At 38.8% G+C, this 25,368-nt stretch overlaps 1 protein-coding gene across 2 annotated transcripts in view; it reads right to left on the bottom strand.

Annotated features, from left to right (window-relative positions):
- The window catches only part of fam184ab (family with sequence similarity 184 member Ab), a 78,790-nt gene that overhangs the window by 8,443 nt on the left and 44,979 nt on the right, over positions 1-25,368 (bottom strand). For both annotated transcript variants that reach the window (XM_041253101.1, XM_041253102.1), the window contains exons 11-14: positions 23,256-23,409; positions 22,258-22,385; positions 15,454-15,638; positions 12,782-12,928 (exon numbers count right to left, since the gene is read on the bottom strand). In XM_041253101.1, the coding sequence (XP_041109035.1) occupies positions 12,782-12,928; positions 15,454-15,638; positions 22,258-22,385; positions 23,256-23,409 (614 nt within the window). The remainder of the gene's footprint in view (positions 1-12,781; positions 12,929-15,453; positions 15,639-22,257; positions 22,386-23,255; positions 23,410-25,368) is intronic.

The raw sequence follows: 25,368 nt of genomic DNA, 5'->3' as shown, positions 1-25,368 counted from the left end.
AGATCGTGAGCTTCTTCAGAAGAGTGAAATGGCATCTCGTCTCTATGACAGAGATAAATCAAAACAAAACTACAGAGCCATCTATTTGCAAAAGACAAAAGAGGTAAGATTGCTTGACAAATGGCAGAACAGAAACTGTGCTACAGTGTTCTGAGTAATCTCATTTTCAAGACAATGTGGGCTTGACTCTTACTGTATTCCAATAAAGACCTAAGCTCAGATCTTGTCCCAGGCTTGGGATTAATGCGTGTCAGTTGCTGGAATGTTAAGTTATTAATTTAGTTATTAATAAAAACATTTATCAGATTAGTGTGTTTGATACAGTAAAAAATTAAGTTAATTACAGCATTAAAGTAATGTATTCTTTAAATAATTAAATATGTAATTATTCTGCAAAGAATATGTTTTTGTCATTCATCAGTTTTCAATACTTAATTATGTAAATAAACATCTCTAAAAAGAAAGACAGTTAAGGCATACTGTATAAATTATTTTCAAAACTCCTAAGAAAAAGAATTTCCTTTCATTATATATATATATATATAAACAAACTACCTCAGTTAACTTGACTTCCCATGTCATTTAGTGTTGACTTATCCAAGGTGGCGAGTAAACCACGGGTGCACATGAGCCATGGCATTTAACATGCATACAATTATTAGAAATCACATGTTTACAGTATTTACATGTTTATTTTTTGTTAAATGTCCTTATGAAAACAGTTGAAAGAACTGCAGAGAATGAATCAATTAATTAATTACAGTACACAGTACTGTACAAATTCGGTACAACAACTTGTATAGTTTGATTTAAATAAGAATAAAATAACTACAGCGTTATTTTTACGAAAACAATCTAACCACAAACTGCACAATCTGCTGACTATACTTTTAGCTACTGGCTTGTACTGTCTAATTTGACAGCTTAAAAATAGTAAAAGTTAACAAATGTACATTACAGAATTAACTGTGAACAAAAATAATAAACAACTTACAGTTTCACACAGAAATAAAGCATTGTCGATTGTTTCACAGGCAAAAACAAGTGCTTTGAAAGTTTTGCTACAAGCTTGTTATCCCCAATAACCTGAGCTTTAAAGCCAATTGAACGAGAACTCATTTTTCACTTCTCACTCATTGTGAACTGATAAAGTAACCATCTGCACTTGGTAGTTGCGAATGAATGAATGAATGAACGACCCGTTTCCAGTCAGAGGTCAGTCACGTGAAACAAGAGAGTCAAGTTACGAGTAAAGCAGTGTTGAATTAAAAAAAATGAAAAGAGGCAGGATACATAGATTTTATATGGACAAAATCCAGGACCAAGACTGTCTGTCGAATTAAGCGAAGGTGTCGAGTTATCCACCAGTTGAGTTAACCGAGGTTGATTATATATGTCCCTGCCGGAGTGTCCAGACCTCTTGTTGCTGGGCCTAGAGACCAGGTTGGTGCACTACCAGGCACAGTTTCTCACCTGATCCCCTACTCCACTCCCCCGGAAACCACAGATGTCACTGTGCAGTCGGTTGAAGTTACAAGTGTTCCCCTTGCCTCCTGCTGTGCTCCCCCTGGTGGATCAGAGGTCGATAAGCTGGTTCCAAGGCTCTCACCTCTGCCTACTGCTGCACCTGCCAGGTCACCGGCCTACGTGCCAGTCGCCCTGGTCACCCCGTTTGGTTCCCAGGTCGCCAGTTCGCGGACCCTTCTGGAAGGCGTTGGAGGATGGATCAACCCGCCCTCAAGCCCGTCCACACAGGTTGAAAATAAACAATATCGGACCTGAGGGAGGGTGGTTGGGTTTTAAAAGGTGGGGGGAGAAGTGACCTTGGAATAAACCTATATATATATAGGTGAGAATATATATATATATATATATATATATATATATATATATATATATCTATAGATATTTATATTATATATATAATAAACGTTTTTAAAAAATTATTAGTAAAAAACTTTCAACCTTATTAACACTAGAACTGCCTGGTTTATGCTACTACCTAGAACCACCGGCAGCAGTCATTTTGACTTCAAAAAATTAAAAACTATAATAAAATAAACATTTGAAAAGAATACATTGTGTAAACTGCTGTAAACTGGTATATGTACATACAAAATTGTAAAAATAAAGTAATTATTTATTAAAAAATAACATAAAAAAGAAAATAACTCAATTCCTATTGTGTACCATGAATGCGCATTTAGGGAAACATACTTCAAAGTAGCCCCCATATTAGCACAATCCTCACAGATGTAACACTTATCAACTTGTCGTGTGCATGTACCACATACTACTCTTTCTCACTGGGCACAGATATCATTCGTTTTATTTTTATTCCATTTAGTTACCTGGCACTGTTTTCTGTTGCGAAAAGACTAGCAAGACTACCCACAGACGGTTAACCCTATGCAATGCAATATGGGGAATTATCATTGTGGGGTCATAAGTGTCTCCGGGGTGACCATTTGAAGTAATGTCTATCTGACAGGTGCAATGGTAAGTGGTCAAAAGATGCTGGCATTAGTAGACTCAGGTAGTGTGCTTTAGTGGTCACAGGGGTGGTTCCAGAAAGTCAATGGGATTATAACTTACAGACCGGGGTGACCTGTATTCATGGTGACACACTGCACTTGTAAATGTAAACCTAGTAGAGGTGGAGACCTTAATGAGAGTGGGAGTAGTAGTTAATTTTCCACATCCAGTTATACTTGTGTACAAGATTTCCCAGGATTCCCGGGGTTATTGCGTAACAAGAGTACCTTGTTAGGGGATCGTGAAGCTAAAACCAGAGACGGTTTAGAAGAGACTTGCCAGTGTCTTGATGAACCTGGGAGGTCCTCCTGAGAGGTCCTCGTTGAGTCATGAAAGTTCCCTGCACCTGTCTGGAGCACCGGGGTGACATGTGGAGAACCAGGGGCAGACTAACAAACTGATCCTCCCTGCTGACTCCTAGGGGTTCCTCACTAAAGATGGTTCCACTATTGATTCCTCTGGAAGACTCTCTGCTGCTGACAGATCGTACCCTGGCTACTCTGGAAGACAGTTCGTGTCCTCAAGGTGTGGGTTACCCAAAAGCAAAACTGTCGGAAATCTTTCCCTTTACTAATATAAACAGCTGTTTGTGAAGAAAGTTTCTAAAAGTGAGGCTAAAAGTCATGCCAGGAAAGGCATAGAGACAAGAAAAGAGGTCCCCTAGCTATCTGTGTTTTAGTCAGGGGAGGGAAGAATTCTGAAAGGGGTGGGAGTCCAATGCAATGCACACAACATCAGAGAGGAAACTGGAGAGAGCTCCCTTAACCCTTTGCGGTCCTACAATTTTTCCTTTCATCAAAAAGTCAAAGATGGAAAAAGATGAAAAAAAACATTCAATGGCCAAGTGAGACCGATAGGAGCCAAAAGAAGCCGAAAAAAAAACGGCTGGATCTAAGCAATACACTTAGCCCCTGCACCACATAGATAACACGGACATAAACAAAGATAGCTGCTTCCGCATCCAGCGCTCAAAGAATATCACAAACATTTGCAGAGCTTCTTGAGATGTTATAGTAATAAAATAATGACTTGGATCGCATTATTGAGGAGTTTGGTGATAAAACGATGATCAGGAGATGATTTATCACGACTATGAAGAGGTATGTGATAAATACAGCGAATAAGGCGTGTGACTTGGCTGGAGATGCAGTACTGAGTGTCCTGTTGATATGTAGTGCCTTTTAAACCTGTTTTACTGTGAAAAAAAAACAAAACTTTTAAACAGCGCGTGTGAAAATAAATTGGACCTGACGTACCTGACAGGCGCTAAATAAATGGACCGCTAAGGGTTAATAAGTCGCTTAATACTCCGCCTATGTTCGACTCAGTCTTTCAGACCGTATCAGACTTCAGTAGAGAACAGGGTTACGACCCCACCCAAATTCATGGTTGGGAAGCTGTAGTTCAAATAGATGGGAACCCAACGGAGGGCGAGACCAAAAATGATTTATTATATTGAGTGTTAAAGAAACATGGGGATCAAACAGAACAGCTTTTGGTCCCACTCAAGTATTGGAATCAAGTACAACAGCTAGCACATAACCAAGGGCTACATCTTTAGGAGAACAGTTTTGTAGTTCCTGTCCAGATTGCCAAAAAGCTAGTGCTCGGCCACACTTAAGAGCTCCATTAATTCCAATGCCCATTGTTGAAGTGCCCATTGAATGCATCGCAATGGACATAGTGGGTCCTCTTAACAAGTCTGCCAATTAAATGGTTTCAGGAATCAGTACACCATAATCATCTCTACAAAACACTGGAACATATCCAATTTCAATCCAATTACAGAGCTTTAGGAGAAGCCTGGAACTGTGTGTGGGGCGATAGGATTTTTGTACAACATTTTCTTGTAATTAATAAACACGCCTAGTGGCTGAAGGTGAAACTGCACACAGCTTGTTTATTTCAAGTGACAAAACAACCACTGTCACTTTTTATATATACACACTGCTGTGCAAAAGTCTTATACACATTCAGTTACAATATATCTCAATGTTTTAAGCATCAGCAATTTACTCAAAGCCTCCACTAGTGTTTTCCACTAAGTATATATATATATATATATATATATATATATCACCCTTATATATATATATATATATATATATATATCACCCTTTATCTGTATGTACCATAATTAAATTGAACTTCCAAGTGTCTTACTCACTAATTCACTGCTTTTGCTTTACCCACTAAGAACCTTTATTTCTCTCTTTAAACTGGCTGCAATTGCTGCAAATACTGCACTGTAGATAATGTGCATAAACAGTGTTATGGGCATTTAAGCAGGAAACAAACTGGCCCATTGAAATATAGTAGGTGAAAGGCTGTTAGGCTGTCTAGTAATTGAGAAATGAGAAGTGTATGTCCCCTCGTCCAAAGCAGCTGGCCTTTGAAATATCGAAAATACTCTTTTAAACAGCCACACTTGTAGGATAAAAGGTGCTCATTATGAACAATAACTACTATAACAAGGGTTGAGAAACTGACAAAAAGATCCCTGTGGAATTCTCAAAATGTAATTTTGATTTGAGTGGATTTCATGAAACACTTGCGTCAGACCAGTGCTATTTTTATCACAGAGCAGTGCAGTAGTTCAGCAGTGTCTAGATGGTGCTCTCATTCAAGTGGAGAAAAATAAGGTCATCCCATCTGATTGTAATACATCCTTCCAGATGAAAATGTATGTTATTCAAAAATATATCTTCTGAGTAGCTTTTTAAGGTTACCAATAAATTTACAAATACTCCCCCTTGCTGGAGTTAAAAATACAGTTTCTGAAATGGGAGCTCTGTAATAATGCCCACAGGATTAAAACCCCTGCTCCTGCAATGGCACGTGCTGTGTGGTATTCTGGTTTTATAACGGGCTGGGAATTATCTGCAGCTGTTTCCCAGTGGAACTATGATGTCAAGGTGATGCAGACACACTTGCCGTGTACTGATTCATCGACTCACATGTTGAACCGTGATATTTTTCTTGACGATACGATTATCAATATATATATATATATATATATATATATATATATATATATATATATATATATATATATATATATATATATATATATATAATCTCTAACATAAACATAAGGATGCATTAAATCGTGTATACACGGATAATTAGAGAATATTATTTATTAGCATGTACTCTAGCAGCCTCACCTACCAATCACTGTGTTAGGGTGTTTTTGGAAATGGAAGTTGATCGGGGGCGAGTTACTAATGTTGATAATCTTAATCTCATCAGGACCACGGCGAAATTCGACCTGCTCAGCCCGGTTTAAAATCAAGTGTGGACTTGCATCATTTTCTTGATAAGAGTCACGCTGTGTGTAAAATGTGTAAGGCTCAAATTAAGTATTCAGGGAATACAATAAATCTGAATGTCCACGACACCATCAGATCGACAGCACATAATAGCCATCAATTAGACGCATCTGATCGTGAAGGAATGATAACTCGATGTGCGCAAGCTACACTAGAAACACGAAATCTGTGCGCGTTAGCAAAGCGTTACCTGTGCACCCCAGGGACCAGTCTCTGCTGACTGAGTGTCCTCCACTGCTACAGATGTGGTAACAGCACAGAGAAGTGCACTCAAACCAGAACATGTAGATCCCTTAGTGTTCCTCAAGAAAAAACTCAAAATGTAAAATAATTATATTTGTTTTAAAAAGAACAATTACTTATTTTTTTATTATATACAGTGTTTGCAGGGCTTGACTGACTGAAATGGTTGCAGATGCGACAAAAAAAAGACGGTAACAAATAAACGATTAGTAACAACTTAACTGAATACAAATGCTTGTAAGCACAGATAGTTGCTTGTGGCAGTGTATCCCGCCCCTGTGTGTATTTGTCTGTTAATGCTGGTGTATAGATATTGGTGCAGGGATATAAATGGGTCTGTGTAGCATAAGTGATTTCCAATATATAGTTGTATTTAGGCACTGGGATTGCATAAACTCACGTGCATTTAAAGTAATTAATAATATGTGAGCAGGGGGTTGCACAAATTAGTTCACATGCTGTGATTCAAGTGAATAATTAATTAGTAATTGAATCCTGGCACAACAGTATATATAGATGCATGTTTCACTCACTCGGGGTTGGGTATTCAGGGCGAGAGAATGGGAGAGAAAGTCGGGAGTAAGCATTAAAATAACAATTGCCATACGTGCTGAATTAGAGCAGCACAATACTTGTTTGTTTAGCGTTCGTCCCATTTGTTAGTGTCTGTTTTGTATTGTGTTAGTATGTTTTGTTTATCTATTTATTTTGGTCAAAAGTGCTGTGTGCTGTTTTTGTTCAACCTTTTATTTGTTTGTTTATTAAACACACTGGGCGCTACAGCGTCTCAGTTTTCAACCCCAATACTGCTTCTCTGTGTACTCCTTTCTGGCCTGACATTACCCCACACACGCCATCCTGTCACAGTGCTGTATAAACACCAACAAAAAAAAAACTGTAAGAGTAAATAGCAGAACCAACTCACTCCAATTTAAAACTTGTTTTTACTGAAAAATAAACTAACATGTAATTATAAGAGCTGTCTGTGTTACATGCTGACTTCACTAACACTCAGCATGGGAGCTGCAGCACACTATTTCCCATGTTACAACTGTACACACTTAAAAAGGTGCCATCAACAATTCCAGACACAACACTTGCAAAATATTTTAAATATAAACTTGCTGAGGTCATTGCAGTCATCAACTGCACCGATTAACCATTCAGCAGAATGAGACAAGTGATTACATACATGAAGTTACTGTTTTAGTATCACTTTAGTGTCTTAACAAGTTGTTCTATTTTAAGCAGTTGAATATGATAGCAACCAACTTGCTCCTGAAGTGGCACCCAGCAATTGGATTTGACGACCAATTTGTTTTGGCCTAGGAAACATTGGCTCCTAAGGCAAAGACTTTGCCTGGAGCCCTGATTTGTAGTTTTGTTTTAAAGTAATGTATTTTCAAAAATAAACAGGAAACTAAAGCAAAACAGGCAAGGAAGCTTATTGGATCAAAAGTGCTTTACAGTGTTATAGCAAACACTTGCACAAACAAATGAGACAATTGTGTGATTTTTATGTTTCATGCTAAATTTACTGTATCGTAATATGTATTGTATCGTGACCCTCGTATCGCAATACTTACCATATCATTAAGACATTGCCAATACCCAGCCCTAGCCCTAACACACACACACACACACACACACACACACACACACACACACGTCAAAACTATTACTTCAGAATCATGATAAAATGATAAAAAATACATGATAAAAATACATTCCACAGCCAACCAGGTTGATAGCCTTTAGCAGTATTCCTAAATTGTGAAATGTATACAGAACACTACCCTGGCTTTTTATCTCCAGTTAAATCAGAAATATCTCCACAGGTCACCATCACTGGGATGCTGTCACAGCTAAAAGTATCTTGTTGTGAACAGCCTGTCAGAATGGGCTGAGACATAGCAAAGAATAAGCCAAGTCCCCTGGTGGCAATATTGAGGGCACTGCCCCTTGCTGTTCTTATCTAACACCGCTCCAATGCCAATGACACAAATTGCAAACACACTGTCAAACTCACCACATGGTGCTCAACTGCCTGTTTCTAAATCTACAATTGAGTCAACAGAAACAACCTGGAGTAAAGTGGAGGTCAGATGTTGTTCAGCTGTTGACAAGTGCGCTAAGTACAATGACAGCAAAAGCATGAACAATGTGTACTAATCAGTTATTAAAAGAATAATAGGATGCTTGGAAAGATTTCACTAAAATAGTCTGACATAACATTGTCTGTTTACTATGGAAGAGCCCTAGGGCCATGCAAAAAAAAAATAAAAACTAAAATGTGAAATTTCCACTTTGGAATCAAAATTTCCACATTCTACACAACACATTAGGTTATTATAAGAACCCTGAAATAGAAATGTAACCATTACCTCATAGGTATTAATCATTTAATACCATCTAACCTGAATAGAAATATCAAAGCTGCACATAGTGGCAGCGACGCAGTCACGCCCGCCCCAGAGGGCATAAAAAGACTGCCGACATTGATATTGTCATAATTTTTCCTTCAAGACTTGCTGCAATAATGAATGCAGCGATCTTGATTGTTAACTGTTACATTCCTATTTCAGGGAACCAGGGTTATGATAATAACCTAACGTTCCCTATCAAGTACGAAATGTAACCATTACTTCATGGGTATGAATACCAAAGCTGCCGCAAGGCAATATTGCAGACCAACTGGAATACCTCAACGATCGGCAAAGGCGTTGTAAGGGTCGAGCTTGAGGCTGCCCTTAACACTCTTGTTCCAAATCCAGAATTTCGTGAATCCATGACATTCAGCTGATAGAACCGCATAAAAGTATGGGGAGAAGCCCACACTGTTGCATGCATATGTCCCTGACAGATGCATCCTGGCATAAAGCCCATGAAGTTGCCATGCCCCTGGCCGAATGGGCAGTGAGCTTTTCTGGAAGGGGCAAGTTGGCTCACTCATATGCAGTCTTAACTGTGTCTGTAATCCACCTCGACGCCCATTTAGACAGAGCTTTTCCATGGGACTATATAATATGCTAGTGCCCGCACTGGACAAAACGCATGGAGCAACTGCTCTTTATCAGACTGGAAAGGAGAAGGATGAAAAGCCTCAAGTTCCAGAGATGGTTTTCAGCAAAAAAACAGGACTGGTGCTAAGTGTAACTTTCACCTTGGATTTAAAAGTTAAGCAGGCTTTAGCAATTGAAAAAGCTTGCATCTCACCCACCCGCTTAGCGGACGTGATTGCAAGCAAGAAAGCCGCTTTCATAGATAAGTACTTCAGCTCCGCTGAATGCAAGGGCTCAAAGGGGAGCTTTGTGAGTGCTTCTAGCACCACATTAAGCCTCTAGCGAGGGACAATGTCCTTCATAGGCGGCCAAAGTCGCTGAGCTCCCTTTAAAAATTGCACTGCCAGGAAGTGAGCTCCTGGGGAGACTGAATCAATCTTAACATGAGTACAACTGCCATGGAACAGGTCGTGGGGTCAAAACCCTTAGGCAGACACAACGTTTGAAACACGCCCCACTTGTACCCATACTGGGAATCAATGTTTCCTCTAATTTGTTTTTGTATTGAGCAGACTTCAAACTTCTCTGAGCACTAACTTTCTGTCAATGGACAGCTCAGTAGAATATTAAATAAGTGACGTCCGACCACACTTTCCATCCTTTCAGCGCCTTCATATTAATTACCAAACCAAAGAAATGACATATGACACTCACGCACAATATTATCTACGATCAAAGAGAAACGCAGGAGGCACACACCAATGCACTTATCAAAAAGTCCACGTACTACTGTAACATAACTTTTCTGCATTTGCATTATTTTTTATTTTTAATAGTGTTGTAAAGATGTTGCCATCTCTTTGAGTTTTAAGATAATGAGGTCACTATCTTAAGAAATCTGTTGTAGGGATTTATGTTTCTATGTACTAAAAAAAAGATGCTATTTATTCTTTTTTTTTCTTTTTTTAAATAAAAAAATACTGATTAACTTTGCAACAATGTCATACTCGCCTACCTTTTCTTCTTTCATTTGTGATCGTTGCTGTAACTTAATATGCCGTCCAAATTAATAATAATAATAATAATAATAATAATAATAATAATAATAATAATAATAATAATAAATATGATTTGCAAACACCGTCTTCTCATCAGTGTTAAGTTTTACACTATGTTGAGAGATAAGTGGGTGGGCACTGCACGTCTTAAAATACATTCGATTGGCTATTGCTAGGTAGCTCTTTGTTTCTCTTAACCAACAGGATTTCCTCAATGTCCAAACCTGTGTTGCCAACTTAGCGATTTTGTCACTAGATCCATTGACTTTTGGGTTTCCCTAACAACAAAAACATTGTCAAGGCGACTAGTGACAAATCTAGAGACTTTCACTGCCGACAACAGGGATTTTCAGAGAAAGAAGTCGCCAAATTGTATCATCACAACATAAGTCACACGCAGCTCAATACACCACGCTTCTCTCGTCCTGAAGTAGTACAGTGGTGGCGTTCTTCACGTAGTGCAGATTTTCACAGTTATGCACAGATCCGCACAGTTCTGGACAGAATCGCAGAGATGCACATTCTTCGAGGGCTGCTGCGTGACGTCACTCAACTCCATACGCAGAAATCTGTGCAGATCCAGCACAGCCCAGCGTAACTTTGAAAATTTGCTGCAGAGTTGGTTGCGGCTATGAACCAAAGAGATCACGAGTGACCTGCTAATCATAATGCAAATAACTACTACAACTGCTGCCCCCTTGTTAGCGGAAGCGAACGACATCAATTACTTAAACAAACATAATGTACTAAATCCGTGATAAGGGATGTATAATGTTACAATAAATCAGTTACATCAGACTAACTCTGTATAGGTAGATAATCCAGACATACATATAGGATGTTTAAAAATGATCAACCATCATTAACACATTTAATATCGTTTATATTGGTGTTTACTCTGGTTAAGTGATTCCAAGAGGAGTGGTAAATTGTCTAGCGACATTTCTGGCAAATTTAGAATGTCTAAATAGCGACATCTAGCAACTGTGTGTGATTTCTCTAGCAACTTCCTGCTTTGTGGAGTTGACAACGCTGGTCCAAACTGATATATGCAAAGCAGGTGACTGATACCTCTGTGGCGGTGCAGCATTTATATCCAGAAAAAAATACATATTTTTAGGGTCCTAAAGCTAGAGGAGTGCTGTGCGTGAGATTTTATGAAGTAAGCGTGTGCGGTGCTGCGTGGCCTGAAGTTTTCGGTGCGCGACACTTGCCAGATTGCGTAGCTTACAGGGAACATTGCTGGGAATGCGTGGACACCGCTCTGGCATTCTGTAAGATGTCAATGACCCTATTAGATAGGCCCAGACGATTGAAATGTTGCCCTTCAGGGGCCAGACCCAGAGCTGCAGGCTCGATGGATCGGAATCCCACAATGTCCCCCACGTTTGACTGAGCAGGTCGCGCCGTTTAGGCAAACTCCACGGCTGGCCGCTCAGGAACTGATTCAGGGTTGAAAACCACAGTCCCCTAGGTCAATAAGGAGCTACTAATAGCACCCTGGCCCAGTCCTGCCTGATCTCCAGGCACAGCGAAAGCATGGCGAGTGGCAGAAATACATACAGAAGCCGCCTCGGCCACTGGTGTGCCAAGGCATCTATTGCCAGTGGGTCTCCAGCTCCTGTTACGGAGAACCAGAGGGCACAATTGTGTTGATTCTTGGGAGGCAAAAAGGTCCACCTATGCTCTCCCGAATCGGTGCCAAATGAGGTTCACAACTTCAGGATGAAGCCTCTATTCTGAGGCACTGGGGACTCCCCTTGAAAGTATGTCCGCTGCCCAATTTGTCACTCCTGGCAGATGTACTGCTTGCAGTGAGAGGAGGTGACGGTGCACTTAAAGCAACAGCTTGCAGGCTACATGGTGGAGACTGGGGGACCTGAGGCTGCCCTGGTGGTTTATATAAGTCAGCATGGTAGTGTTGTCCATCTGGACAAACACGGGTCTCCCTTGAACATCCTGTGAAAAAATCTGCAAGGCTAGAAACACTGCCTGCAGCTCCAAAATATTTACCCTGCCACAGGGGTTTCCATACTCCTTGCACTCCTCTGTCGTTCCACACGTCGCCCCAGCCGAGGCTGGACACATCCATGGTGATCACCTCCCTATGCACAGGTGAGCAGGCTGTGTCCACCAGCATAGCGCCTGCAAACAGTGCTGAGACACTGTCAACAGGTGGCCTGGGATGAAAACCCATGCTGTTGAACCAGGCTTGGAGAGATCACATGTGCAGAAGACCAAAATGAATGATCTGGGAAGCTGCTGCCATCAAGCCCAGAAGCCTCTGAAACGTCATTACTGTGCGCTTTTTGTTGAGGTGAAAAAAGCTCCAGACAACCGGCTATTCTCTGCACTGTCCTCCTAAATAGGAGGCTGTCTGTAAGGGTGTGAGCTGGCTCTTTGTGTGGTTCACTGACAGAGCAAACCTATGAAGGTGGTCTGTGTGAGCCACTCCCTGCACAAATGAGCCAGTCGTTCAGCTAATTGAGCACTCTGATGCCTCCGAGTCTCAATGGGGCCAGAATAGCCTCCATGCACATACGCTGACGCAAACAGACAGACAGACAGACAGAGACACGTGCACATGCATGAGATATGGAATTCAACTTACAAGATCTGTAATGCTGTGATCTTATCCTTCAGAAGCTCTTGAGCCTTGTTGAAATCCAACAGCATATTCTGAGTCTCCCTAACATGGACCATGGTCATCTCATTCAGCTCCTTCTCGTGTTTCTTGTTCAGTTCTTGCTCGTGAACCCTGTAGTCAAAGAAATAACAGACTGTGCCATTAGACAGCTGTACTGTACTGTTGTGTTGATTTACTTTGTTATACTGTTGTATTACAGTATTTACAAGTTTATTTTTAGTTAAATGTCCTTATGAAAACAGTTGAAAGAACTGCAGTGAATGAATCAATTACACTATACAGTACTGTACAAACGCGGAACAACTTGTATCGTTCGACTGAAATAAAGATTAATAAAAAAACTACAGTGTTATTTTTACGAAAACAATCCAACCACTAACTATACTTTTAGGAATTGGCATGCACTGTCTACTTTGACGGCTTAAATAGCAAAAGTTAATAAATGTACATTATCCAGAATTAACTCAGTGAACAAAAACAACTAATAAACAACTTAAGAGTTTCACACAAAAATCAAACATTGTCGATTGTTTCACTTGCAAAAACACACGCTTTGAAAGTTCTGCTGACAAGCTTTATCCCGAATAACCTGAGCCAATTGAAAGAGAATACATTTTTCACTTCTCACTCATTGCAAACTGATACTTTAACCAGCTGCACTTGGTAGTTGCAAATGAATGAACGAATGAATGAATGATCTGTTTCCAGTTACGTGAAACAAGAGTGTCAAGTAGATCAGTCATGTGAAACGACAGTGTTGAGTTATTCACTAGTCTTCTAGTGTAAATCGTGGTGGCAAATTAAAAAATTAAGAGGCAGGATGCATGTATTTTATATGGAGAAAATTCAGGACCAAGACACTCTGATGCATTATGCGCAATAACAATTTATTTAAAGACTCCACTAGTCTTTTCTACTATTGTAACAACCTTGACTTGCATAAAAAGGAAAAACATTGAGTGAAATAGTTTGCTTCACTCATTTCTCATGGTGTGGTATCTGAAGCATAAAGCACAGAGAAGCATCATCTGTAATTGACAAACCCAGGACTGGAAGATCTAAAAAGCTGTCTAACAAGGATGAGCAATACTTGAAGATAATATCCTTAAGGAATAGAAAGACAAGCAATGAACTGACAACAGAACTGGCAGAAGGCACAGGTGTGATTTGATGGACAATGACACCTGTGCCTTCTGCCACTTCTGTTGTCAATTCAATGCTTGTCTTCTTTCTATTCCTTAAGGATATTATTGTTAGACAGCTTTTTGAGTCTTCCAGTCCTGTGTTTGCCAATTACAGATTATGTTTCTCTGTACTTGTTGATTATGCTTCGGATACCACAGCTTAAAAATCAAGTGAAGCAAACTATTTCACTCAATGTTTGTCCTTTTTTATGCAAGTCAAGGTTGTTACAATAGTAGAAAACACTAGTGGAGGCTTTAAATAAATTGTTGATGCGCATAATGCGTCAGACTGTCTTGGTCCTGAATTTTCTCCATAGAAAATACATGCAATGTACATTTATTAACTTTTGCTATTTAAGCCGTCAAAGTAGACAGTGCATGCCAATTCCTAAAAGTATAGTTAGTGGTTAGATTGTTTTCGTAAAAATAACACTGTAGTTTTTTTATTAATCTTTATTTCAATCGAACGATACAAGTTGTTCCGCGTTTGTACAGTACTGTATAGTGTAATTGATTCATTCACTGCAGTTCTTTCAACTGTTTTCATAAGGACATTTAACTAAAAATAAACTTGTAAATACTGTAATACTGTAAACATGTGAGTTCATAATGCATCAGAGTAGAAAAATGCAACATGTCTAAGACTTTGGCACAGCAGTATACATACATAGTGGCAAAGTAGGGGGAGGATGTGGGCAGGACATGTGCCCTGCACACTAAGAAATGTGTATAAAACACTAAATAAATACATGTAAAATATAAATGATCATAAGAATGGCAAATGTAGTCCCCCAGAACACACCTGGGATAGGCAAAATGGCTGACCTAATCAGCTAAAATTATAGAAAACATGTGAAGCTAGTTAAGGAGGTATTCAAAAGCTAGTCTTTGTCCACAATGGACAGAAACTACCAGGGAGGTGGTAACAAAGGGCAGTACAGTGTACAACAAAAAAGAATGTGAGTGCTTGTAGTTTGTAGCTTCACTATAGTTCCTGTATTTGTGCTATTTTCCTCCTTTGTCTGTCTTGGCCGCAAGCCACTCATACGTAATTTATAACATATTTCTGTGCACAGTCCGTGAAATACGATACTCTACCTGTGACACTGCCGTGAATTTTAAGAAAATTTCAGCGATTTTCACAGGGCAAAGTTTCTCTTTACAACCAGGATTTGGACTGGATGATTTGGATGAAAAAAAACAGCCCTGCAGGTGTCTAATCCAGTAAACCAGGTGCCTGATAATTGGGGGCCGATGTATTTGGTGACATGAAACAATTCTTGATGATTTTGCCTACCCAAACTGCAAAGGCCAGATCAATGCTATGGGATCCCCTTCCAAGATCATCAATTGGGCACAGCTAGGTGGCAAATCATATCTAGCTGTATGTTTATCAGCACTGGTTGGATCCTTAGTATGGATGTTTCTTAAACAAAAATTTGAGACAAGCACCTGATCTGCTGGTTGGCTTCGCTCCGTATTTTCAGAACCTCCTTGCCCTTGTACTCCAGTTCCTTGGTGAGAGTGCTGATGTTCTCATGCAGAGAATGGATATCTTCATCCAGCTCTGTGATTTGGCTCTCCCTGTGTCTCACTTCCTCCTGCAGTTCAGAGATGCGACCCAGTAGCTCCTTCTCCTGTCAGCCAAACACAGAATACAAGATGTAAACCAGGACTGAGAGATTACATAGAGTATTTAAATATTACAGCTTGGTATCAGGTGCTACACAATTCTTGCCATTTTGAAAAGTGTTTAGATGCTCAGGTGAAACAGATTACACATTTGATTATTTGGTAAATTGCCAAACACACACAAACACACACACACACACACACACACACACACAAAAAATACATGTTGGTTGATTAATTTCTTCTGTCTGCATATGAATTCTATAATTTATAAAATGTTTAATTTTGGATTACATGTATCATTCATTTTGGTACAGGTGATCCAATTCACTAAATACTGTTATCTTTCAAGTATGAAAGGGGTTGCTGGTGCACAGTGAACCGAGGACACCCTGGCCGACCTAACCCTCCCTCCCCAGGGCGGCGCTCAGCCAATTGTTCGCTGCTCCCTGGGAACTCCCGTTCACGATCGGCAGTAGAATAGCCTGGACTCAAACAAGCGACATCCAGACTATAGGGCGTACCCTGCACTCCACGTGAAGCGCCTTTACCGGATACGTCATTCGGGAGCCCCTGGTGGGGCAATTTTTGAAAGGAACTTGGCGGCTTTGGACACCTATGAAGGATATTGTTCCTTGCTGGCTTAACGTGGTGCTTGATGCACTCATGAAGCTACCATTTGTGCCCTTGCATTCAGCTGAGCTGAAATCTGTATCGCTCAGAATGGCTTTCTTGCTTGTAATCACCTCCACAAAGCGGGTGAGTGAGATGCAGGCATTATCAATTGCTAAAGCTTGCTTAATTTTTACAGAAGCCAGGACAAAAGTTACACTCCGTACCAATCCTGCTTTTTTGCTAAAGACTATTTCAGCATTTCATGTCAACCAGTCTGTGGAATTGGAGGCTTCTGCTTCCTTTCCAGTCAGCTCCATACACTCTGTCTAGTGTGGGCCCTAGCGTATTATGTTGACAAAAAGCTGGGAGGCAGTCTGAACTATTTTTTGTCTCCTATGGGACCAAGTCCCATGGCCAAGCCTTGTCTAAACAGAGGCTGTCCAAATGGATAGTAGATACAGTCAGGACTGCCTATGAATGAGCCAAATTGCCCCCTCCAGTAAAGCTCACTGCCCATTCCACCAGGAGCATGGCAATTTCGTGGGCATTATTCCAGGGTGCATCTGTCAAAGACATATGCTGCAGCGGTATGGGCTACTCCCCATACCTTCACCAGGTTCTACAGGCTGTCGTGGATCCTCAAAACCCTTGCTTTAGAACTACAGTGTTAAGGGCTGCTTCCAAGTCGACCCTTACAACACGGGCATAGAAGTGAGTTTTTCACTCAATTTATTTTAGCCCTAGCTACTTGTTACTGGGGTTCCTAATGGTAATGCACAAGGCAACCTCTCAGCTTAGCCTTGTGGCATTCCAGTCATTCGACAATTTGGCCCTTGCGACAGCTTGGGTATACTTACCCATTAGGTAATGGTTACATTTCGTACTTGAAAGGGAATGTTAGGTTATTATCATAGGTAATTATCATTCCCTGAAATAGAAATGTAACCATTAACTTTTAAGGTTGCTGCGTCCATGACTGCAGCTGGCTTAATGGAAAAAATGATGCCGAGATCTGTGCGCGCAGTGCTTTTATACCCTCGGGGGCGGGGCCAAGACTGCATCACACACTCGGCCAAGCAGCTTTGGTATACAATATTCAGGTTTCGGGTCTGTAGGAGGTAAACACCCATTAGGCAATAATTCTATTTCTATTTCAGGGAACCAGGGTTATTATAATAACCTAATGTTTTTAGTCTTAAATTAAAAAATATAGAGGCAGTTTATTTTTGTAGCCCCAGCAATAAGTTTGGATGCCTCAGTTCTTCTTACACCTGGTCTCTGTACGTGGCCCTCAGCAGTGTACAGGCAATAAATAACCATTAATAGAAATTACTGAAAGCCATCATAAATCAATGAGGCAAGCCATTAAATAGATTATACTGTTAATTAAAAAAATAACATTATTAATTTATGAAGACTAATTAATTAATTTGCTCTTTCCATGTGATCTGAGGTTTTAAATATAGTCCTGAATAGGCTGCAAATCACCTATTTACAAAAACCTGTGTAATTATTCCTCTTCAGCTACGGATGGTGATGGAATAGCTGTGGTCTGCTATGTGAAAGATCACAACTAATCCTGCAACCACTTTGAGGAGGGAGGCAAGTTTTTGTTTTCCATGCCTTGAATAAAGCATCCTCTAAAAGCCATTCTGGACCTCGGCACAGCCCTAGAATTTATTTCTAAGCTTGGCAGGAAGCACTGAAATTGAAAAACTCTTTTGATGCTTAGTATGCTCGTAGCAACCTGGTAAACTTCTAGGTCTTAATTTATTTATATATACATACATAACAGTAATGATTTAAGTTTTTTACTATTTTTCTTTTCAGTTTATTTACTTATGGTTCACTGGCTATGAGGCGGATTTCATGAACTATAGGACAAATTGATTGTGAAGCTTTTTATCCTGTTGACAACTAAAAAATAATCAAAAAAAACTTTCATGTCATTACCAAGTTGAAAGCATAAGCCAAAGCTCTCCTGCCTGTAATGGAAACAACATCACACAGTTCTCTCCAGACTTCTGTTTTTAGATATTTTTTTTTCTGTAATATAACCATAACAAACCGAGTAGCTAACAGCAAAGTGATATGTTTATGAGGCAGGAGAGTGTATGAAAGCATTTAGCAGTGACACAGCAATGCTGGTTAGCTGCTTAGTTGCTTGTTAGAAACTTTGAGAATATACCAATTGAGTATTGCTAGTGGAAATAACTAGTTTTACAACCAGCTTCCCGTTTTTACAGTAACCAAGCAGATACAATCTTTAAGTCCTTTTGAAGCCTGCCCTGATGTAACACCTGAACTAGATGTACAAATTGACCATTTGTTAAAAAGCTGTCCATGATAGTGTAGTTCTACATTGTTATTAGTCAAATTTGGGACAGTACTCAACTAAATCCAAAGAGATACACTTTGTTTACAATACACATTTAACAGAAGTCTGAACATGTTTTTTTCTGAGAAAATACACGTCTCATAAAGTGTACACTGTAACCTTATGTTCTATCCTTGCTCATTATCAAAATGCGATTTATCTGGGAACTCTGTTTTGCAAAAAGAAACACCTGCTTTTGATCTTCTGAAAATGACAGAAAATTAAGGCCTACAGAAAATGATTGTTTTCAAGACTAATAACAAAGATGTCTAACCTTAAATTAGACCAGAAAAAAGAATGCCTTTGAAGAGTAAAAACAAAACAAACAAAAAAAAGATTCTGGACTGGTGAGTTTAAAAGGCAAAATAGTCATTAGTTATTTTTGTTAAATCATCTTCACCCCCTTTCTTCCTTCCTCACATAGATAAGCACACAATAAAGAGAGGAAAGAAAGAGCTGAGACGGCATGTTAGTCAAGTCTTGCCTTCTAGTCAAAGCATTTCAGAAATTTCAAAATGAGATGAATTGTTAAATTGAGGCCCCAAGAAATAATTAAAAAGTTTGATATTATAAGTTTAAGCAAAGACTTTAGTACAAAAGAACAGAACTGACACATGTGTCATTAATGGCAAGAATGTGTACTAGTATTATGAACATTCATTTAAAATGAGGGTGTGTCACAAAGACGGCTGTTCTGGGTGACGTCAGACCAGAAACAGGAACCAACACAAAATAAACGGAGAGAGGTGGAGTTTGGTGAAGTTGAGCACTTGGTTGCACTCAGCACTTAATAGGTAAACAGAGCAGAAAATAAAAGGTTGCAAGACAAACAAAACACAGGACACGGCACTGGCAGCCAGAATAAATATACCAACAAAACGGACTACACAGACAAACACGGTGAGCTGCTATTATAACTACTATTACCTCCGTCTCCAGTCCCGTTCTCCACTCACCAAACACACAACCCCAAGTGTGTGAAAACATGCTGCTTTTATGCAGCTGTACCGAGACTTGATTGCTAATCAATCATTCAATTGGAGTCTCAGTACAACTACACGTGAATTAATAAGTGCAATTCCTCGTGCTCACATATTACTGCATTTTACCTGCACGTGAAGTGCTGTGCAATCCTTGTGCCTAAATACAAACATACATTTTAAACAACTCGTGTTCCACAGACCCATTTATATCCCATGTACCAATGACTACACACCAGCATTAACACACAACATGCAACATTCAACACTAAAATACACACAGAGGCGGGGCAACATTGCCAAAGGCTGTCAGGGAGGGTAGGAATGGAAAATATACTGTATGCAATAATTCAATAAAACAGAGTAAGATGACCAAGCAAAAACAGATATTTGCCAGACCCTGTACTGATAAAAAGAACACCAAGAAGCTGGAGTAACATGCATCCAATGTGGGCAGATAACATCTGAGAATGATGAGGGCTGCCTTACAAAAGGTTCCATGCTCTAATGGAATTGTATTCCCCTAACGGAAGTGTCAAAATGCAATGTTAATTTAAGGTATTATAGAAAACCCAGTTTGTCATCCCGAATAACTTCGTTGTCATTTATATCCAAGGGACTAATCTGGCAAGTCTAATGGTAGAATTCAAGGCTGACTGAGCTGTCTAAGGCAATTGTCTACGGTGTGCAAGTAATCAAAAAGCTTCATTGCCCCTGATGAAACGTCTCAGATAAAGGGCTGCAGAAGGAAATACTGTGTGAGGTCCATAAGCCAACACTACTGCCTGCTCTGCCAGTGAAAATCAAGTTGTAGTCAAAAGCAGAATGGTTACAGTGCTCTTTAAAACATGTTACTATGACAGGGTCTGACCACATAGTCTTCTCATTATGTATTGTATTATGGCACTATATGGACAGACTGTGACCACATTATCCCAGTAAACTGTAAATATGTTTTTGTTTGTTTTACATTTTCCCTAATACACACCATTGTTACATTAAGAATGAATACATGTCCATAAAAATAGAAAAACATAAACTAAAAAAGATGCTATACCAATTTTTAGTAGACAAAGACTGGATCAATTTTAAACTATATATCTAGATGCACAGGAAAATGACTGAACTAAACTAATCTGGTTTCATCTTCAGATGTGTACTTCTTACATATTTTAATTAGTCTGCTCTGAACAATTAAATAAAACATAAAACAACTGCTGCTTTAAAACCAGGCCATCTACAGTATGATCTGTAGACAATTAGTAACATTGGCTGTTTGGCTATGTTTACAATGACTTTTAGCAAGCCAGAATGTCTTCCCATAATGCACACATTTAATATTTTTATGACGTTTGTACGACCAGTTATTGTCCATAATTTGAGAATGCATACAAATATACCAGTAAGATGTTGTCAGATTATATATTTTTTTAAACAGGATTCAACCAGTTTATTAGATGTTTAAGTGCCCAGACTGGATTGCATTCTTAACATATTTATCTGCCTCTAAATATAGCTGTAAATAAAGCATACAGACTAATATAACAGAAGCAAACTTACTCTGTATGATGACAGATTTTATAATACTGGAGGTCGGATTTTATGCATTCAACAAAGACTACAGTTTCGATACAGTGGTAAAATAACCAGTAGTTCAGGGTTCGGCGTCCGCATCTCTTTCTTATTTTTATTATATATATTTTTTCAATAAATATTATTAGCACAGGAAATGCATGCAAAAAATTCAAAATAATTACCTTTTCATTGCAATGCCTGACTTCAGAAATATTCAGGCTAGCCCCCAATTCAATTAAACTACAATGATGCCTACCTTAGGACATAGACAACTTTATTGTAAGCCCTCCTAATAAACCAGGCAAATAAAAAAACTAAAAAAAACTGAAGTGCTGTTTCTGATTCAAGGAATATCTCCACTCATTCCCATATCTTTATATAGCACATACATCATCTTGTCACAATCTTTTAATTTTGATATGCAGCATTTCCCCTTGAGGATAACAAAATGGCCCCATCCTAATTGATCACTCATGAGAATTTTCAGGTGTCCATCTTCTGTCAATGATTTAATGAAATCTGCCATATATGCTTTTTTGAATTTATATTGTACAGTGTTTTTCTTTCCTCTGTAACTCTCAGGTCCTTGCCTTGGGTCACTGTGGCTTCTTTTTTTAATTCACAGGTGCTGTATTGTCAAAAAGTGTCCTGAAATCTGTCACTTAGTTTTCCACAGCACAAATTCATTCAGGCATGTATTGTAAACCAGCTTCTGACTTGAATTGTATCTAACCATAAAACAACAGTTATTTAAATGTAAAAGTAGCAGGAGATTAAATTTCAATTGTTTTTACTTTATAGCTTCAATTGTAAGATGATCAAGCAATGTCTTTGGCCTCCTCATTCCAGAAAGGCATAACATCTATCCAACAGTTCAAAATCTAACATTATTTTTTGGAAACAGGAAATCAAAGACAATGGGCAAGGAGCTAACATTTTATATGGCCTGTACATTTTGCTCAGTCAGCTATAAGGAAAAACATGTAACCTAAAACACAATAAGCATGCATGCCAGCATTTATCATTGTGAAATCTGCTCTTTGATATCTCCAAGTAGGTCTAAGTAGTTCTGCATACCTGCCGCCTGCTCTGTTCCAATGCGTTCTCTAGTTCCAACTTAGCAGCTGCTGTTTCCTGTTGATGGGTCTGTCTGAGGTGGTCTATTGCAGATGCATGCAGATGGTTCAACTCTGAGCGTAAAGAGGCTAGTAAAATTGACAAAGTACATTAGAAAGATCTTGAAACAATTACCAGAAAACATGACTAGTTATGTGAAAAGAGTAACATGTGGTAAATGTAAAGATGATATAACATTAAAAGAGTAAGTTGCTATACACCTCCACGTGTTGCTACAACTGTTTAAAAACATACCTGTCATTTTTCTTTCATTGTTAACATCCTGACAACTTTTTACATTTAGAACATTAAACTATGTTTCAAAGCTCTTTTCAAAATGACCGCTCTAGTGCACTGGGGTTTGAGATCTGTCCTCCAAAAAAATTAATAGTGCTCTGGCTTTTCTGTTCCGTACATCATGGATCATTATCGCTGTGTTACCCGTTTGACAACATGGGAAACACTGTAATCCTTACACTGTCAGTGCACTAGACCGGCCATTTTGAAATGAGCTTTGAAACAGAGTTTAAAGTTATAAGTGTAAAAACAATGAAAAGAAAAATGACAGATACATTATTTACACAGTTGTAGCAACAGGTGGGGATGTAACGTTTTATTTTTTCGGAACCTCACTACTTACTCTTTAAAGCAGTCTGGGGTTAAATCTCTGCTAAGCCACTGACTATATAAATATTGGCAAGTTTATTGAACAGGACCAAGCAATAGTTGATATATTTAGCATGTCCCTGGTGTGTCCCACCCCCGCCCCCAATTACCATAGGTAATAATTTTAATAAAACTGGATAGTTAAAGACATTGAGCCATTGGCATTAAAAACATAGAACCATTGGATTTACTAAACTAAAACAATTAGCTTACAATTTCTTTCTTAAGACAAACACTGTGAAAAATCCTGTGGTTAATTGCTTAAAAATTAAGTCTCTGCAAACTATGCGTACCAAGCATTGCTTTGCCTTCATCTTCCAGCTCAAAGCGGAGCGTCTGGAGCTCTTGCTCCGATTGCTGTTTCAGGGTGTCAATACTCTGCCTGTGGGCCTCTTTCAGGCAGTGCAGTTCTCCATAGTGCTGCAGTCTCAATCTCTCATCCAGCTCCTGCAAAACAAAAGACAGGATCAGGATTTCTTAAAAGTTTTTACACAAGAATATATTTGAATTATTTTAATCTTATGGCGGCATTTACATGCACGAGTCATGACAGTTTTCCTCACGACCCGTTTGCTGTACTTTTCAGGAAATGCGTTTCTATGGAGTTCTGATTTAGGAAAAAAAAAATCGGCCAGACCAATGCAGATTAATCAATCCATAGTAATTTAGGGGAGGGGATAGTTAAATGTCCATGTCTGCTTAGTAAATAGGAAAAGAACGACTCTGAATATCGTATATCGTGAGGAGAGGGTCATGCGTTGCCATGGAGATAAAAACATTTAACAAGAGAAATTAATTCACGTGTTGTCGCGCACATTCTGAATTACGCCACGCATTACCTACTTGTTTGTCTGGTTACCTTTCCAACACACACACAATTATATATAATTTCTACAAGATTTACTACTGAGAATTTATATTTGTGTGTGTGTGTGTGTTTGTGGAACATCCAAGTTACATTTCATTAACACTAGAACCGCCTTTTACAATACATGTTTTTCTTTTGAATATAACCTACTATATATATATATATATATATATATATATATATATATGTGTGTGTGTGTGTGTGTGTGTGTGTGTGTGTGTGTGTATTTAGTATATACAAGCCTATCGTTATCTCTACTGGACCAGGCAGCCATCAGTTCTTTCGTTTTGTACAAGGTAGGAGAGATTTCATCTTGAAGCTAGCCACAGTGCTTTGAAACATTTTGATCAGAAAGCTGCAGGCTGCAGCAGCTCAATCTGGATGATGTGCTGCGACACACACGCAAGTTAAATCAAATGTTACTTTCATTTTAGATTAAAAACAACTTTTGTTTTTACAATTTTGTATGTGATTATAACTGTTTACACACTAGTTTCTTTTGAAATGTTTATTTCATTATAGTTTTGGTAAGTTATGAAAATAAACCCTTTTATGTTTAATTGTTCATTTAAATACATTGTTTCAGCTGTGCAGATGTTTGATATGATGTGCTTGAATAAAACTTTTGAGTTGTATCTGATAGTTTCTCTTTCATTTTCATATTGATGGTATTTAAAATGTACTGGCAGTTGTAGGTATGAGTATAAATGCTGCAGTTCTAGTGTTGAAGTAGTCCATAAATGTACAGCGTGTGTGTGCGTTTTGTATGATTTTTCTGCTGGAGATTACGTGAGATTAAATCAGAAGAACTGGATCTTGACTGCTGAAATCTCACGAGTCACAAGCACGATTCCTGCTCCAGTTTACATGGGTTTTTGTCGTGAGAAAGCGATTGACGCTGCCAAAAGGACATCATTTGCTGTTTCACAATGTATTCGCGTGAAAGCGTCACACAGTCATGACTGTAGAGTTCATTTTCAAGTGCATGTATACCTAGCCTATGTTGTCCTGCAATACATTAGTAATTCTGGTTTTATCCAGCTGACTATGCACTCAACATTATTGAAAATGACTTACAGAAAATGTAGTTGGGTTTTGGACTCATGCCATAGTTTTATCACATGCAGCAAATAAACCAGATTTGTATTTGTAGCGTTAATGACTGACATGGAGGTCACTAACTGGCAGAGACTTGATGGGGTGGTCTGGCTCCCAACAACCTGCAGGTCATTCATTATCTGCCAGTTAGAGACCGACGCGGAGTTCAATAATAATATTACAAACCACATTATTGCAATATTTTAGGAAAGTTAGCAATGATTTCTTCAATCAACTGAATTATTTCGGACGTACAATTATAAAATCGGGGAACAATATTTTGTCAAAGTTTCAAAGAATATTTGGGAGGCAACACGCACATACACCATTCTAAGCTATAAAAAACAAAATATTCTTCCTCAATTTTATAATAGCACATCCAAAATAAGCCAGTTGATTTAACAAATCATTGCTTAAAGAGTTTAGTACAGTAATTCAAA

Source organism: Polyodon spathula, chromosome 6 (genome assembly GCF_017654505.1).
Source record: "Polyodon spathula isolate WHYD16114869_AA chromosome 6, ASM1765450v1, whole genome shotgun sequence".
Taxonomy (NCBI): domain Eukaryota; kingdom Metazoa; phylum Chordata; class Actinopteri; order Acipenseriformes; family Polyodontidae; genus Polyodon; species Polyodon spathula.
The sequence above is the reverse complement of the archived record's forward strand: the minus strand, read 5'-3'. Positions and strand labels throughout refer to the sequence as shown.